This window comes from Neovison vison, chromosome 3 (assembly GCF_020171115.1).
Source record: "Neovison vison isolate M4711 chromosome 3, ASM_NN_V1, whole genome shotgun sequence".
In the NCBI taxonomy this organism is placed as follows: domain Eukaryota; kingdom Metazoa; phylum Chordata; class Mammalia; order Carnivora; family Mustelidae; genus Neogale; species Neogale vison.
This window is the reverse complement of record NC_058093.1, coordinates 76,666,480-76,682,220: the sequence shown is the minus strand read 5'-3', so window position 1 is coordinate 76,682,220 and position 15,741 is coordinate 76,666,480. Positions and strand designations below refer to the sequence as shown.

Sequence of the window (15,741 nt, the reverse complement as noted above, 5' to 3'; positions counted from 1 at the left end):
ACTTGTGATCTCTGTCTATCAAATACATAAATAAAATCTTTAAAAAAAATTAAAAATAAAAACATAGATGAAATGATGTCGGAGATTTGCTGATTCAGTGTAATACGGGAGGGTAAAACTGAAGAACTTACAGATGAAACAAAACTAGTCAATGGCTGGTAACTACTGAAACTAGATAAAGGCTACATGAGGATTCGTCGTAATAGTCTATTTACTTTCATAGATGTTCAAATCGTCCATAATAAAAAGTTAATTTAAAAAAAACTAAGAAACCTCAGCAGGAGGGGAAAGCAATCATTTGCAACATGTTTATTTTAGGGTTTTAAAAAAGAACAAAATGAATGCTTGGCATAGTCCTCTAATGGATATGAGGATATTAAGCATCTGGGAAGATAAAACAGAAATGTCTTTTAAAATTTTAAACAGACAGTGGTGTAAATAAAATAAAGAAAATCTAAAGGTATACTAGTTAAAACTGCCATTGAATTCCACATGGAACACATGCATCTAAGTTCGTGTTCAAACCCATCAAATGCCAGCTTTTTCCTCATTGTGATAGCAGGTAAATTTAGCAGAAGCATATATATCACAAATCCAACAAATATTACCAATACCCTTAGAAGCAAGTGTGAAACAAAAATAAAACCATAAAGCCAAGGCCTTATGGTGCCCTCTATATTTTGTTGTTGCTACTGTTTAAATTGAGAAGACTACAGAAAGCAATAGGAAGCCATAAAAAATATGTAGCCACAATCTTCTGAGATCGATTCTCTTGGGGGACCCTGAATAAATGGATTCTTGACCTACTAAAATTTAATGTGAAAAAATGATCCATTTGTAAAGGACCTATAAGATTGTAAATGGCAAAACGAACTACAAATAACCACCCTCTGAAAGGGAATGAATGTTGTTTATAAAAAGTGAGAGGCATGGATATAAAGGGAGGATCATCATGATGATTTAGAAGTAAAGGAAAATAAAATAAAAAGGTAACAAAATTCATGTTTCCCTAGGCCTTTCATTCAGACCAAAACATGTGGAGCTATACTCCCAAAAGCAATTTCAGACAAGAGATGTCTTTATTTTTCCCCAGACAAGCTAGAAGTTAAACAGAATGACAAAGTGTATTTGCTCTGGGACAGTGAAGTAGCAAAAAAACTTTGGAAGGGCATAACTGGTCCAAATCCTTCCAAACCAGGCAGACTAAACCACAGACAATGAATGACGATGGAAATACCGCAATTCCTTTCAGTTTTGTTTGCTGCAAATAACCAATAAATTAAAATAATTATAACATATACTCAGGACCAAGAAGGGACTAAAACATTTTTTAAATGTAATGATCCTAGAAATTTGGCCCTACTACTGTTACTCTTGAGGTTAATCGCTTCCGACTGACCATCACATCTGAGACAGGTGTTATTAATAAGCTTATGCTGTTTAGCTACACACCCTTATAAAACCAATGAAATGTCAACAACAGAAAAATGTCAAAGCTTTAGAATCCAACTTTAAGACCGCCTTTAGACAAAATGCAAGGCACAGACTGATTCATAAAACTCAGTTTCATTAATATAAAATAAACCATATAAACCTAGCAGGTCACTCTGAGAACATCAGTAGGTCTATTTTGCCAAGTGGGCCAGCCCCTTTTCCAAAGAGACTCATAAGAAGAAAGCAAATCCCCATACTACTGTCTGGGAATAATTTCTGTACAAATCCACAAATTTAGGAAAAAGTGATTAAATGAACTATGAAACTATAAAAAACAAGACAAAATTAAGAGGACTCTAACATGAAGCCATATTTGTTAAAAAGTGGATCTAGTGCCAGTATCAAAAAACAGTTAGTGCATACGGTGTTGTGAAATCAGCATTCAAATTCTCCTAAAATCCTATGTGATTGGGACTTTTCTCCATAAAGCCAGGAATTCTTATCTGCAGAGTGATTTTTTCCAACTTCAAAGCAATTCATAAACATGGACTGCTTCACAATACTCCAGAGAAAAAAGCAGAGGTAGATTTAAAGATATTCCTTTGCCCACAGGAAAGTCATACACAAAGAACTACAAGGCAGAGAACAAAGATTTGCCTTTTCCGTTATGACTATACTCAGTCTCTGACCTTCTTTCTTACAGGAGAAGAGAATAAGGCAAGAGAGCTGACAACTGGGGAATGCTCCTGGCTGGGGGGGGTGGGGGGGTGGGAGCTTAAATTATTTAAAAAAATGCTTAAATGATTAAAAAAAAAAAAAAAAAAAAGGTAAGAAAGCCTAGCACCCCCAAGCCAAAGAAGGAAACACTTTTCTTTCTCCAACTCACCATCTGGACCTTACATACCAGGTCCTAAAACCCTACAACAAGCAGTATTTTTGGATCCTTCAAGGAACTATAAACAAACAAAGGGGAGATGTACTTAAACTAAGCATGCACCTACAGACCCATAATCAACTCTGAATGTTTTTGCCAGATCTCTTAAGCAGTTCTGTACAAAAGCAGAAGTCCTTACTTTTATGTCAAAAAGTAAACCTAGATTTTTGCCCTGCATCTCTTATGTATATGCACTACATACGTGACATTTGGCAATCTTCTCAACTACTCTAAGATTCAGGTTTGAAATCTTAACAAGAATGATTTTTTAGAGGGTTCTTCTAGGAATGAAACAAGTTAGTGTGTTAACATGTACTATACTATGGAATCCAGTCCAGTGTCAGGCTGGATGCTCAATTATTATTTCCTCTTTTGAAGTAAGAGTGAAAGTCATCTATTAATGGAAGTATATATCCTTTCTGGCAGAAAAACTGATTTCTCACTGAATATCCATATGGTCCCCCACATTTTCCAGCCACCCTGCTGTTAGCTGAGGCCAGGAGATTAACTCAGGTCTACTTCCAGACCAAAGCTCTTAAAAGCTGGCACATGACCCTTTACCTCTCTTGCCTGGACACATGCTTCAAATGGCAGAGCTACAAGATGCAAGAAGTACAATCTGAGTCCACAAGTGGAAGAGCTACCCAGGAGAGCTCCTAAACCTACAGCAGACTTCATATGAGCAAGAGAAATAAACCTTTTTATGTTTATGCTTATGAGACTTCTAGGTTGGTTTGTTAGCACAGCAAAATTTAATGTATCCTTTTATTGCCCAATTGTACTCAAATGCTGCAGGACAAAATGCATACATAAAAATCGCAAGTCCTATGTTTAAGTATTAAAGGATGTCTTGCTTTTGGTATAATTCTTTATAGAAAAAAATGGAATGATTAAAAGACAATATTTAGTAACCAAGTAGAAAAGTAATCCAATATACACAACTTAAAAAGAAACTGATACTTACAGTTTCACCTTAACAGGAAAGAATTCTAAAATCAAGAGTCTAAAATTTTTTCTAATTAAACATATGAGTCATATAACAACAGCAACAAAAGCAATTATCCAAAAATAAAAAGTAAGAAATTGAAAACTGCTATTAGGAAACAGGTAAAAGAAAGGAAAGCAGACCAACTTCAAAACACTCTTTCGTGTAAGTGGCTGCAGTCAACTGATCCACAATTCTGGAATCCCAAAAGCTCTAAAAACCAAAGGTTTTTAAAATAAGTCTGGAGAAAAATAATCTGGCAGAAACACCAAACATGAACTAACCTGAAACTACCTGTATTCTCTGTTTATCCACTTAATATAAATATTCATACATTTTTGGTGTAGATATATTATGTGTTTGAAGATCCCACTGGAGTTGTGACATAAGGTACAGCAAACATATCACATTTCCTTTCTAAAATCTAAAATTTTCTGTATTCTGAAACACAACTGGCCCCAAGGGTTGGAAATAAAAGATTGTGGACTTAGAACAATAACAGAAGTGAATAATCTCTGTACTGTCTTAATGATGAAACTAAAAACCAAATCAAGAGCATGGCTTTCTAACCTGTTTAAAATTCAATGTAAAGCTGAATTTTAATGATTTTTCCTATGGTATTTCTCCTTGTTGCACCACACTTCAGTATTTCTGGTAGAACACAGATACAACTGCCTAAAGCTAGATCATGCAGAGGTATAATTAAATGGTAGAAGACAGAAAAGAAATGAAAATACTGCCGAAAGCATTTCTGGCTTCAATAGACCATAATTTAACAGGTATTCAAGGTAGCCATTCCTGTGGTTTCACATAAAAAACAACATACACACATGTCAAAAAATATACAATAAATGTAAACCATAGTATGGGAGAAGAGGAAGGTGTATGAGAATGTACTAAGCAGTCATCACTAAACACAGGAAAATGGGGGGCACCTGGGTGGCTCAGTGGGTTAAGGCCTCTGCCTTCAGTTCAGGTCATGGGTCGCAGGGTCCTGGGATCAACCCCGCATCGGGCTCTCTGCTCAGTGGGAAGCCTGCTTCCCACTCCCCACCCCCTGCCTGCTTCTCGATCTGTCAAATAAATGAATAAAATCTTAAAAAAAAAAAAAAAAAAGACAGGAAAATGGTAAGAAGAAAACTATGCAACAATTCAGGTGGCAAGGTATCAAAGTAACTACAGCAGGATTTCTCAACCTGAGCACTAGGGACATTTTAGCCCAGATGATTCTTCATTGTAAAGGGGTTGTCCTACACACTGCAGGGCATGATCCTTGACCTCTACTCGCTAAGTATCAGTAGCAACTCCTCTTCCCCCAGCTGAGAAAGCAAAAAAAAAAGTCTCCAGGCATTGACAACTGTTCCTCAGACTTTTTTTTTTTTTTTTGAGGGGGGTGGAGCTCGTAGGGAGGAGTATGGAGGCAAAAAATCACCCCCAGTTGAAAACTACTGATCTAGAGGCAAAAGAAAGAATAAGTTTAAAGAGACCTTCTTCTTCTAGATTCTAATAAAATGTCAAATATACTTCCCTGTCAAAAGCAGTATAGGAAGAAAAAAATCATTTCTATTTCTCTCAATCTACAAGTGGTTTTATCACGTTTTTTATCTCTATTTTGTAGGGAAGATGAAAATGGCAAATCAAGCTCTCCATTCTCAATCCAAATGCCCCTGCACTCAAAGCAAGAAAAATTTGCTGATTTTCTTGTAACTAAACATATCCATCTGTCGTTAGAGCAACTCTTTTCAAGGAGGGAATAAGGTACCAACTGGTTAACTATAAAAAGTGACAAAACAATTGGTAGTAAATGCATAGACGGTTTTCACCTACGTTCTAACTATATTATATGCTTTGAACATAATAGGTCCCTAATAAAAACGTGACCTTTTGGGGTTAAAATATTGTTTTCAATCAAGTCATTCTTTTGGAAAAAATTTTTGGTCACAATAGCACTGGGTCCTCCTGCTATGTTGGCACGTATGAGCCAAATAATTAAGCTTACTGTTAATTATCAATTTCCTTTTATAACAGAAACAGGAGCTAAATGCTTCAAATAATTATACTACTAAAAATCATAACTATGAAAAAAAAGAAAAGAATATATGGGATTTTTTAAACGATTTTATTTATTTATTTGAGAGACAGATCACAGAAAGGGAGAAACAGACTCCCTCATGAGCAGGAAGCCTGAAGCAAGACTCCATCCCAGGACCCTGGGATCACGACCTGAGCAGAAGGCAACCACTCAACTGACTGAGCCACCCAGGTGCACCTACATGGAATTTTAAGTAGACCTTCTCCAATCCAAAGTCAGTTTTGCCTGGAATTTCTATTCCTGTCAATTTGACAGACTTCAATTTATCTACTAATATAACAAATCTTCCAATGCAAAACACTCTAAAAGCAAGAGTTACAAAAATGTGTAAGACCATCCTCCTTTCAAAGGAATGCTTTACTATTGCAGGAGGTAGACAAGTAAATAATTATAGTATACAGCATCAACATAAGGTATTACATATTTCATGTGTAGAAGCTCATATTAGCTTAATGAAACAAAAAACATCATTTAAAATTATCAATAATGCCCAAGTTTCCAAAAAAAAAAAATCCTCATGATATTTCAGAGTCTGTGCAGATGCCAATATTTAATTAATAAAATAATAAGAGCTATCCATCAGTGGATGACCACAGAGGGGTGGTATGGAAAACATCTTCAGTCAGAGTAGTTCCATATTTATCTGTTTAAGAAAACGAGCTGTCGGGGTGCCTGGGTGGTTCAGTGGGTTAAGCCTCTGCCTTAGGCTCAGGTCATGATCTCAGGGTCCTGGGATCAAGGCCTGCATCTGGCTCTCTGCTCAGCAGGAAGCCTGCTTCCTCCCTCTCTCTGCCTGCCTCTCTGCCTACTTGTGATCTCTGTCTGTCAAATAAAGAAATAAATTCTTAAAAAAAAAAAAAAAGAGCTTCCAATTAAGATTTAATTTTTATAAAAAAGAGTTCTAGAATTTTTTTAAGATTTCAAAATATAAGAATTAGATGACTAAAGAGATACAATTTCATTTTACAAAAGAGGTATCTTCCTTCACATAGCATACACTGCCTAATAACAATAACAACAATCAGAAAAAAATGTGAAAGACTTCAAAATCAAGCACTGTAGGGACAAGGGGGTTGCTCAGTCAGTTAAGCATACAGATTCTTGATTTCATCTCCAGTCATGATCTAAGTGTTTTGAGTTTGAGCCCCAAGCTGGGCTCTGCTCTGGGTATGGAGCCTACTTATTAAGATTCTCTCTCTCTCTCTCTCTCTCCTCCCCCCAAAATAAAGTAAAATAAAATCAAAATAAAAGGATGTATAAGCAACTAAGTTATGTAGATATCACACGTTATTTTGATTATTACGTTTCATTATTACAAAAAGCTCCCAAAAATTAAAGACAAGGAAAAAATTGCTCTGTTTAGGTAACTGGCAAACTATATCAATTCAGAATCTTAATTTTACAAATATTTATATAATCTCACTCTCAGTAAAACTGCAAATTTTTCTAACAGGGTATTTAAAAGGGAAAACATAACTGTCACCCTTATTTTAAAATTTTTCATTACAATTTACTTCAGAGAGAGTGAGAGCATTCCCTATCGAATTAAGTATCATTAACTCTATGCATATTCCTTTAAAAGGGATATACTAGTTTTTCATCTTTGCCCAATGTCCTTAGATTTTCTTTTTTACTGAAGTTCCAAGGAATATATATATTCCAAGGTATATATATAAAATATATATATATACATACACACACACACACACACAAAATTTTGTTTGATGTGTTCTCAAATAGACACTAAACTGCTTAAAGTAAAATTATTCCTATAGTATGATGCTGACCCACTAGAGAAAATGCTAGCAAGATAAGGGCATGTGTTTAAACTGCCTCTCTCCCTTTAATTATGCTGTGGTCACTTTACTGATCTAATTTACACCATTACTAAACTTTAAAACATACTAACTCATTTAATCCTCACAATAAACCTATTGTGGGGGATTATTTTAATTTCCATTTTACATTTAGGAAAACTGAAAGACAGAAATATATCCTAACTGATCTAAAATAATATAATAGGAGGCAGACCAGGGATTTGAACCCAGACCAATATTTTAAAACCTTAACATACATACAATTCACTTGGGAATCTTGCTGCAATTCAGTTTCTGATTCATTATTTCTGCAGCAGAGGCAAGATTCTACATTTCTAACAATCTTAGCTGTGATGTAGACACTGCTGATCTGAAGAGCACCCTATGAGCAGCAAAGTTCTAGTCTACCCTAGAAAATGGTGGCAAGCAGCGGTAACCCACACAAGGGAGTTTACCCACAGTTAGACAATGAGAGGTTTATGAGGAAACAAGAGTTGCCAGCTTCTGGTTTAGAACTTAATTGTTTCTTGTATTAATTTTATTTTTAAAAGAAGGATGTTAGCAAAATGTGCAAGTATTATAGTATCTTTCAGCTCTACAAGCACACACATTATTAATACTGTTAATAACCTGATACTACTACATCTCCCTCCAAGGAGAAGACCTTTCCCACATCCAAAAACTATGTACAAATGCTCCTGAATACCTAACTTTAACACAGATTCTTTAATCTCAATATATTGAAGAATAGTTTAAGAAGTATAAATTTGTACCTTTTCATATATGGAAAGAATTAAAGGTAGAGTTAAAAATCCAACAATTTCCTAAACATTTGCCACTTGAATTAGTGGTTACTGTGAGAGGACAAGGGCACCCTCCGGGAAACAGTGGGAATGTAAATGTCTTAATAGAATATTACTCAACAATTCTAGTCAATCACGTTCTCCAAAAACATATAGGGAAATGCCCATAACACAACTTTCCTTCATTCTCACTGATGTATGAAATATTTATACCATAATTTAGAATACAATATGTAAACAATATAAATTAAAGCCACTACATAAATATTAAATTCCTATGCTGAGAATGCTCTGGCCCTGGGGCGCCTGGGTGACTCAGTGCGTTAAAGCCTCTGCCTTCAGCTCAGGTGATGATCCCAGGGTCCTGGGATCGAGCCCCAGGTCAGGCTCCCTGTTCCTCAGGGAACCTGCTCCGCACTACCCCCTACCCGCCTCTCTGCCTATTTGTGATCTCTGTCTTTCAAACAGACAAATAAAATCTTTTAAAAAAAAAGTTATAAAAAAATAGAATGCTCTGGCCTAATAAGGAACTCTAAGACCTAAAAACTGAAATGCCATCAAATCACTGGAAATAACATTTTATCAAATTTTATACTATCGGGAAAAGAAGTATCATTACTATCAAAATATATTCAAATCTATTTAAGCTACACACTTAATTCAAAGTTAAGTCTATCCTAAAATCATTCGTGGTGTATACGTATTAGATGCAGCTATGTAATAATAAGGAAATACATAAGAAAAAGGGTATTTTATTAATAAAACACAGGAAGGGAGTAAGGGATCTAAGAGAATTCTTAATCTCATCTGAGTAATTTTGGTTTTGCTGAGTTTTGTTGTATTTCAATCAACTTTTTCCTGAATGTACACAGATATACTTTACATTTCTTCCCTAAGGAAGAATTAAATCTGTCACATACTTTGATGAGCTTGTAAAAATTATTTTCAAAACCATAATGGAATTCTGTTTAATTAGCTACATATGGAAGTCAAACATCAAAGTCAAAAAAGTATTAGGTTTCACAGATTCAAACAATATGAATTCACACATTTTAGAATTTATTAATACAGAGTCCCATCTTAAATTATAACATAAATTAATAAATTTAAACTGTACAATCACTGTAAAGCTAAAATTCTCACCCATGCACTTGTGAATTACAATACCACAATCTATCACATATCTGATATGAAGGTAAAAATACAACACAAATTCAGATTTAGCTCAAAATCCTAAAATGCTTCCACTAAACAATATTCCAAATTCCTGTCAAGGACAAGAACTAGATCATCTCCCACCCAAAAAAATCTGACACTTAGAATAAAAGACACAAAAATACCTGGCTATTTTACACATCAAACATATGAAAACAACCATCCCCAAACTAGTAAGACATTTCTCCCAGTTCCCTATTAAAACTCATAATTATCTGTTTATTTTTTCTTTAGTCACACAGCCACAATGAAATTTAAAAATTAAAAGAACTAGAGAACTGAAATATGTAATTGTTTTGTTTTTTAAGATTTTCTTTATTTACTTGACAGAGACCACAAGAAGGCAGAGAGGCGGGGGCGGGGGGGGGGGCGGGTAGACAGACTCCCCACCAAGCAGAGAGCCCAAGGCAGGACTACATCCCGGAACCCTGAGATCACGCACGACCTGAGCCCAAGGCAGAGGCTTAAACCACTGAGCCAACCAGGTGCCCCTGAAATATGTAATTTGAAAAAGTTTGCCATCATCCCAAACTGTGACCAGGGAAAGCACAGATGATCCAGTCCATGTTATTGTTCCCAAGCCCACAGGTTCGCTATTGCACTGATCACTAAACTTGAAGCATTATTTCATGGACTGAAATGAAATATGGCATACAAACAGAAAAACAAACAAGTTAAACTTTATGCCTCCTAGAAACATTCGACTTCATCTACAGGATGAATCCTCAGTGACCTTATGGAACCACTCCTGGGTTAAACACGTAAAGCATACTTCTTCAGCAACTGCAACACTACACTTCTGCTCCAAGGGCATTCAACACATTGTCTATTGGGCTCTCTAGATTTATGCTCTAGATTTATGTACACTAGTTTTTGCCATTTGCAAAAAATCAACAGCAACCTTTAAAAATGATTGACCTTACATGCAATTTTGAAACATTAAAGAGTATTGAATTGACAGATCTTTATATCTTTTATAAAGGGAAATAGAATATACTCTGCAAGTTAAGTGATTCTTCCAGAGAGCAAATTTAACTTGACCTCACTAAATGGCTATAGATTTGACACACCAATGAGAAGGCTGGAAGGAATATTTTGATTTATTTATTCTCTGAAGCAGCACTGTTCAAAAAAAATGTAATACAAGTCACACACATAATTTTAAATTTTCTAATAACTACATTAGAATGGTAAAAAAATAAAACTTTAAAACACTGTATATAAAAACATATCCAACATATTATCATTTAAACATGTAATACATACTTTTAAAAATCAATAAGGTGTTTTACATTTTTTTTCTTCATACTAAATTTTCAAAATTCAATGTGTATTTTACCTTTAGAGAACATCTCATTTTGGACAAATGAAGTGGTCAGTCAATAGCCACAAGTGGCTAGTCTCGGCATTACTGGACAGCACAGATCTTAATCCTTTGAAATCTGACATACCACTACCTGTTTAAAATTAGTTTTCATTCATGTTTGCCTTTTCAACTAAATAGCTGATCATAAATATGAGCAAAACTGTTAATTCACTGAATAAATCAGGAGCAGATCACCTTATCTAAGGATCTGGTTAATACACACAAGAAGCAACTGAATTAATCCCAATTATATCTCAAGTAGAATGCAGAGATAGGTCTGATCATCACAAGTGAACACAACACAGAGCAAAAACACAGGTAAGACAAGAAAACATCTTCATATCAAACCTTAACACTGCCTTATTTCTAGCCAGCATTATCGCTCTTGAGCACATATCTGTATGTAAATTATCTACAAAACTATTTTTCTGAGTTTGATGAATTTTGGAAGCCATAAAGTCACTATTGAAAATAAAGCACTAAGTATGACAACTGAAAAAACGTTTACAAACAAAATTGTCAACCAGTTACTTTTTAATGCACCTTACACCAACCAACAATTTTAAATTATTCTACATGAGTTTCATTGAAATGAACTGCTCCTACAAATTCCAATTCATTTACTCCTTTTCATAGACATATTTCAAGAACCAAAATTATTAAGAATTTTCCCAAGTAATTAAGACATTTGATTAAAATGTAAATAATTTCAACAATGCATTCTCTAGAAAACAACTAAAAGCATTAGCTTAGCACCTAAAAATTTGTCCTTAAGGCACATTACTGAATATATCAAACAGAAACTATACTCTTGTTTACTGCATTTACATTTTGTAACACCACATTCAGCAATTTCTAAATTTGGAAGGTCAGTTCAGATTGCACACAAGCAGTAACTTTAAAGCTTAGAAAATTTTAGAAGTTTCTGCAATGTACTTCTGAGAAAACACTCTACAGAAATGTTACAACAGAACAAAAATCAGCACCATTCACACTAATCTCAGTAAGAAGCACAAAATCAGTATATTCAAAAATCTAAAATGTATGATACATGCTAAGGAGTATCTTCCCCCAAACTTGTTTAAGTCACCTTAGACAATTTTTATTTAATCCACTTGCAAAGCTGAAGAGAAGCAAACGCAGCTTCTTCTGCAGCACACATATCCAAAGCCGATACATTCATCTTTTGATATTTTCCCACATTTTGTCATCAAAACAACAAAATTTGTTTCTTACCTGCAGTTAGGAGGAGGATCAAGAGTTATTTCAGCTAGCTCCTTCTGAATTCTGTTAGTGAAATGAGAACAGACAAAAAGGATTTGAGATAGTCTACAGAATAACCGGGGAATTACACTGCCCTCTACCACCATGCAGTTAAATGCAAGGCTGGCTTTGCCTTCAGTAATGCTAACATGGCTGCTTCCTCTTTGTTCTCAGAGGCATAACCCAAATCCCTTAACAGAAACTTTGCAGCTTTTTTCTCACTTGCTACTGTAAATAAGTATGACATTCACACCTGATCTGAGAAATAGTCCTCTATTAGTACTCAATAAAGGATATAAAATCTATTTTAAAACACTTTTTACCAAAGAAATTCTCTTTTCAAGCTTATATGCAAATGAGATAAAAAGGGAGGAGGGAAAGCAGTAGAATATTTGACAATGACTTCAAGTCACTTTTACAGAGGTAAGAATTAACAAGTTATTACATGAGTACGTTAACAGTTTTGACAATATTTTATGTCAAAAAAAGTTTAAAATTTACAAACATCTTTATCAGTGAAAAACTTCTAAAGGACTCTGACATTCTTATTTAAACAATTCTGTTTCCTTAATCTTAACTACAGCCCTAAAATTGAATAAATCTGGGAGGAAAGAAATAATAAGATAGACAGCCTATTTAAGGGGGGAAAAAGCAGTTCTCCGATTTTATTCAAATTTAAAATGCTTTCAAAACTTAAGATGTGTTTAACATGTTCCTCAGCAAGATTACAGCAAATTGAGGACGACTCTAAATTATTTAAAAGACTGCTGCGATTTAATAAAACATTCTCAAATTATTAATACTTGGTTATTGATAGAGGTGAAAGTTCATAGAAAAATAAGATTACTTCTAAATCACTACAGAATGCAATATTTGAACAGTTTTTGTATTTTCTTTTTCCTTTAGTTGTGATCAATAAAAATCAACAAAATGTCAATATTGGCGAATGCTATAGACACATTTGATATATAATTAAATAGATTTCATGGATATTCCCCTACTACTACAGTGGAGACCCTTGACAAAATCTTTTTTTTTTTCTTTTTTTTGCCATCAAAAATAATAGAAATCAACAGAAAACAAATGACCTTTCATATATACCCAACAAAATATGTTTCTTCTGCTGTTGAGTGTTAACATGTCAAGCGTATCCACAAGTTTCAGAGTAAAGAGTCACAAATATAATGAAGTTTTCAATAGCCAAGTACCATCCAAAATCATAAATGGCTACTTTTTTGTTTTATTTGCATTCACAAGAATACAAGCCATAACCATAAGTTAACTACAAAAAAGTAGTACCTGGGATGCATGACTTCAAGTCATGTTTATAAAACTGAAAGCAAATTTGGAGCACAATTTTAAACGTGCTTTCAAATATAGCCAAGGCCTTGAATTTACAATTTTTCTAGCAAACATAATCAGTTCTAATCATTAAGTTTCATGGAGAAGCACTGCTGATCTCTAGAAGTGTCAATTTCAATGAAGAAGAGTATGACTCATAAAAAGGAACATCCTCAATGTACCAGCTAATTTGGGCTCACCAAATTTTCCTTGCCAACTCCTAAAACAATCTGTCAGAATGTTAGTCCAGGCTCTACTCAAGGACACTCTTATTGAAGTTACCAAAGTACAGAATAAGTTCACTTAAAAGTACAATTCCAGGGAGGTGGCTTATATACCACCTAAAGAATGACAACTCATTCAAGTGCAAATAAAAGTGATCACGAAGTATTTCTGAACCAATGCCACTGCTCTGTAAAACCAACAAAAGTGTTCAACCATTTGGAAGACAACCTGATAATGTGCTTTATCCTTTGACACATTACCTTTTAGCACTAGTGGATAACTTAGCAGTGGTTTTGCTAGAGAGTTTGGTGTTTTTCTTCTGCTGGGTGGCAGAAGGTTTTCTTTCTTCCTGTTCTTCAGGCTCTGGAGCGGCTGGGTCTCGCTGGTCCGCATCTGAACTACCACTGCTGGTGCTGGGGCTCTCATCATCGGACCTTTGCCTATCACTGGACATCTTGGTGAAGTTATTTCTTGGAAAACTTTTAAAGAGAAAAGGAGGAGGGGGAGGGAGGAAAATATTAAGTCTAAGAAATAAACCAATTGCATTTTCTACTCTCGATATTCACCTGAAGTCGTATTTTAATGAAAAACACATCAAAGTGTTCACACTTATCTCAGCACACAGCAAGGTTACAGGGGAGGTGATGTGTCTCGCAACGCCAGCGTTCAAGGATTTACCGAACTCAAGTTAGAAAACCCACTCACATTTTTTTCCATCCCTTGGACAATCTATCAATTGTCTACTTTCTCAGAAGGCATGAAACAGATTTGCCAGGGAACTTAGGCAACGAGCATTAATAACATATGACACACTGTAAATAACAGATCTCGCTGAAAATGTTAAAAAGTCACTAATAACGTCTAAATATTTACATACTGACATTGGTCAAAGCTACCAAATTCCCCTTCCGAGAGGAAAACATACCCTGTTCATCGCCCATATGCTTATTTAAGGTGGCGATTCCTCCTCTGTGCACGTAAGCCTTTAAATACAACACTTAGGAATTTAAAAATCAACTAACAAGCTGCTCTAGCCGTTTCCACGGCCAGCAGCGAAGATTCATCCGGCCAAGACCGAGCTGCCACCCTGGGAAAAGCAGAATCCAAACTGCACCTTCTGCAAAGCTCCCAATGCCATCAAGGTTCCTCGCTCAATTTTTACATCACGGACCGACATTTTGTCCAAAATAACGAAAAAAAAAAAAAATCGGAGGCAAAACAAACAAACAAAGCCCCAAGAAGTGCAACAAATTTCCGCGCCCGCGGAGGCGAGCCGCGGCCGGCGGCGGCGGCCACGCAGCTCCGCGGCCCTTTGTGGGGAGGGCCGCGCGGGGGCCGCGGGCAGCGCTCGCCGCGCCGGGCGCCAAGTGATGCGAGCAGCCCGGCCGGCCCCGCCGCGGCTCGCGGACACCGGCGGCGCGGGCGCCCGGCGCGAACAAAGCTGCCCGCCCCCGCCCCCTCCCCCACCGCCGCCGCCGCCGCCGCCGCCCCGGCCGCCCCCCACGCGGCCCCCCGGCCCCGCCGCCTTACCTCGGCCGCCCGCCCGGCCCGCTCGCGCGCCGCTACGGTGTGGGGGAGGGAGAGAGAAAAAAACCCTTCCTTAAGGAAATGGAGGCAGCTGGGGGGGGGGAAGGGGGGGGGAGGGAAAAAAAGAAGCCGAGGAGGCTCTGGCCGGGGAGTGTGGAACATTGAAAGTCGGAGGGGGTTGTGCAGTGCCGGGCTCCGGCCGGAGGGTGGCGCCGCCCAGCGCCTTCGGAAAAAAGGGGGGGTAGGAGCTCGGCTGGGCGAGGGCGCGAGCTCTCGGCGAGGCGGAGGGGACGCGGGAGACCCCCGCGCGCTGTGGCCTCCCGCCGCCGCCGCCCGGCTGGGCTCCTCCCGGCCGCGCAGTCAGCAAGTTCCGAGGCGAGCGCGGGGGGGAGGGGCGGGCGCGGCGGCAGCGCGCGTGCTCGCTGCTTGCCTGGCGGAGGGGCGCGCGCCCCCGGCGCCCGGCGGGCGCGAGCTCTCCCTGCGCGCTCTCGCGCGCTCTCTCCGCGCCTCCCTTCACCCGGGGGGCGCACGCGTCCGCCCGCGCGCGGCCAGGACAAAGAGCGCGGCGGGGACCCAGCGGGCTGGCCCCTGCCGCCCTTGGCCGTGGAGCCCGTGCCGGAGAGGGCGGGGGCGCGGGCGCCGTCTCGTGGGGCCGCTGTGCCGCGGGGTGGCTTCCGGCCTGAGCCCGCCTCCGGAGCGAGGCTGCCCATTGGGCTACCCGCCCCGCAGGCTGTGGCCA

At 37.9% G+C, this 15,741-nt stretch overlaps 1 protein-coding gene across 3 annotated transcripts in view; it reads right to left on the bottom strand.

The window, feature by feature from the left end:
- UBE2E3 (ubiquitin conjugating enzyme E2 E3) overlaps positions 1-15,345 on the bottom strand; it is an 88,044-nt gene extending 72,699 nt beyond the window's left edge. Inside the window, exons 1-3 of one of the 3 annotated variants that reach the window (XM_044242465.1) lie at positions 15,006-15,345; positions 13,736-13,954; positions 11,883-11,933 (exon numbers count right to left, since the gene is read on the bottom strand). In XM_044242465.1, coding sequence (XP_044098400.1) covers positions 11,883-11,933; positions 13,736-13,929 — 245 coding nt within the window. In that variant the 5' untranslated portion in view covers positions 13,930-13,954; positions 15,006-15,345. Of the gene's footprint in view, positions 1-11,882; positions 11,934-13,735; positions 13,955-14,400; positions 14,504-14,589; positions 14,694-15,005 lie in introns of those variants that run through there. The other 2 variants (XM_044242467.1, XM_044242466.1) reach the window with 2 other exon arrangements.
- Positions 15,346-15,741: the final 396 nt, after the last annotated feature.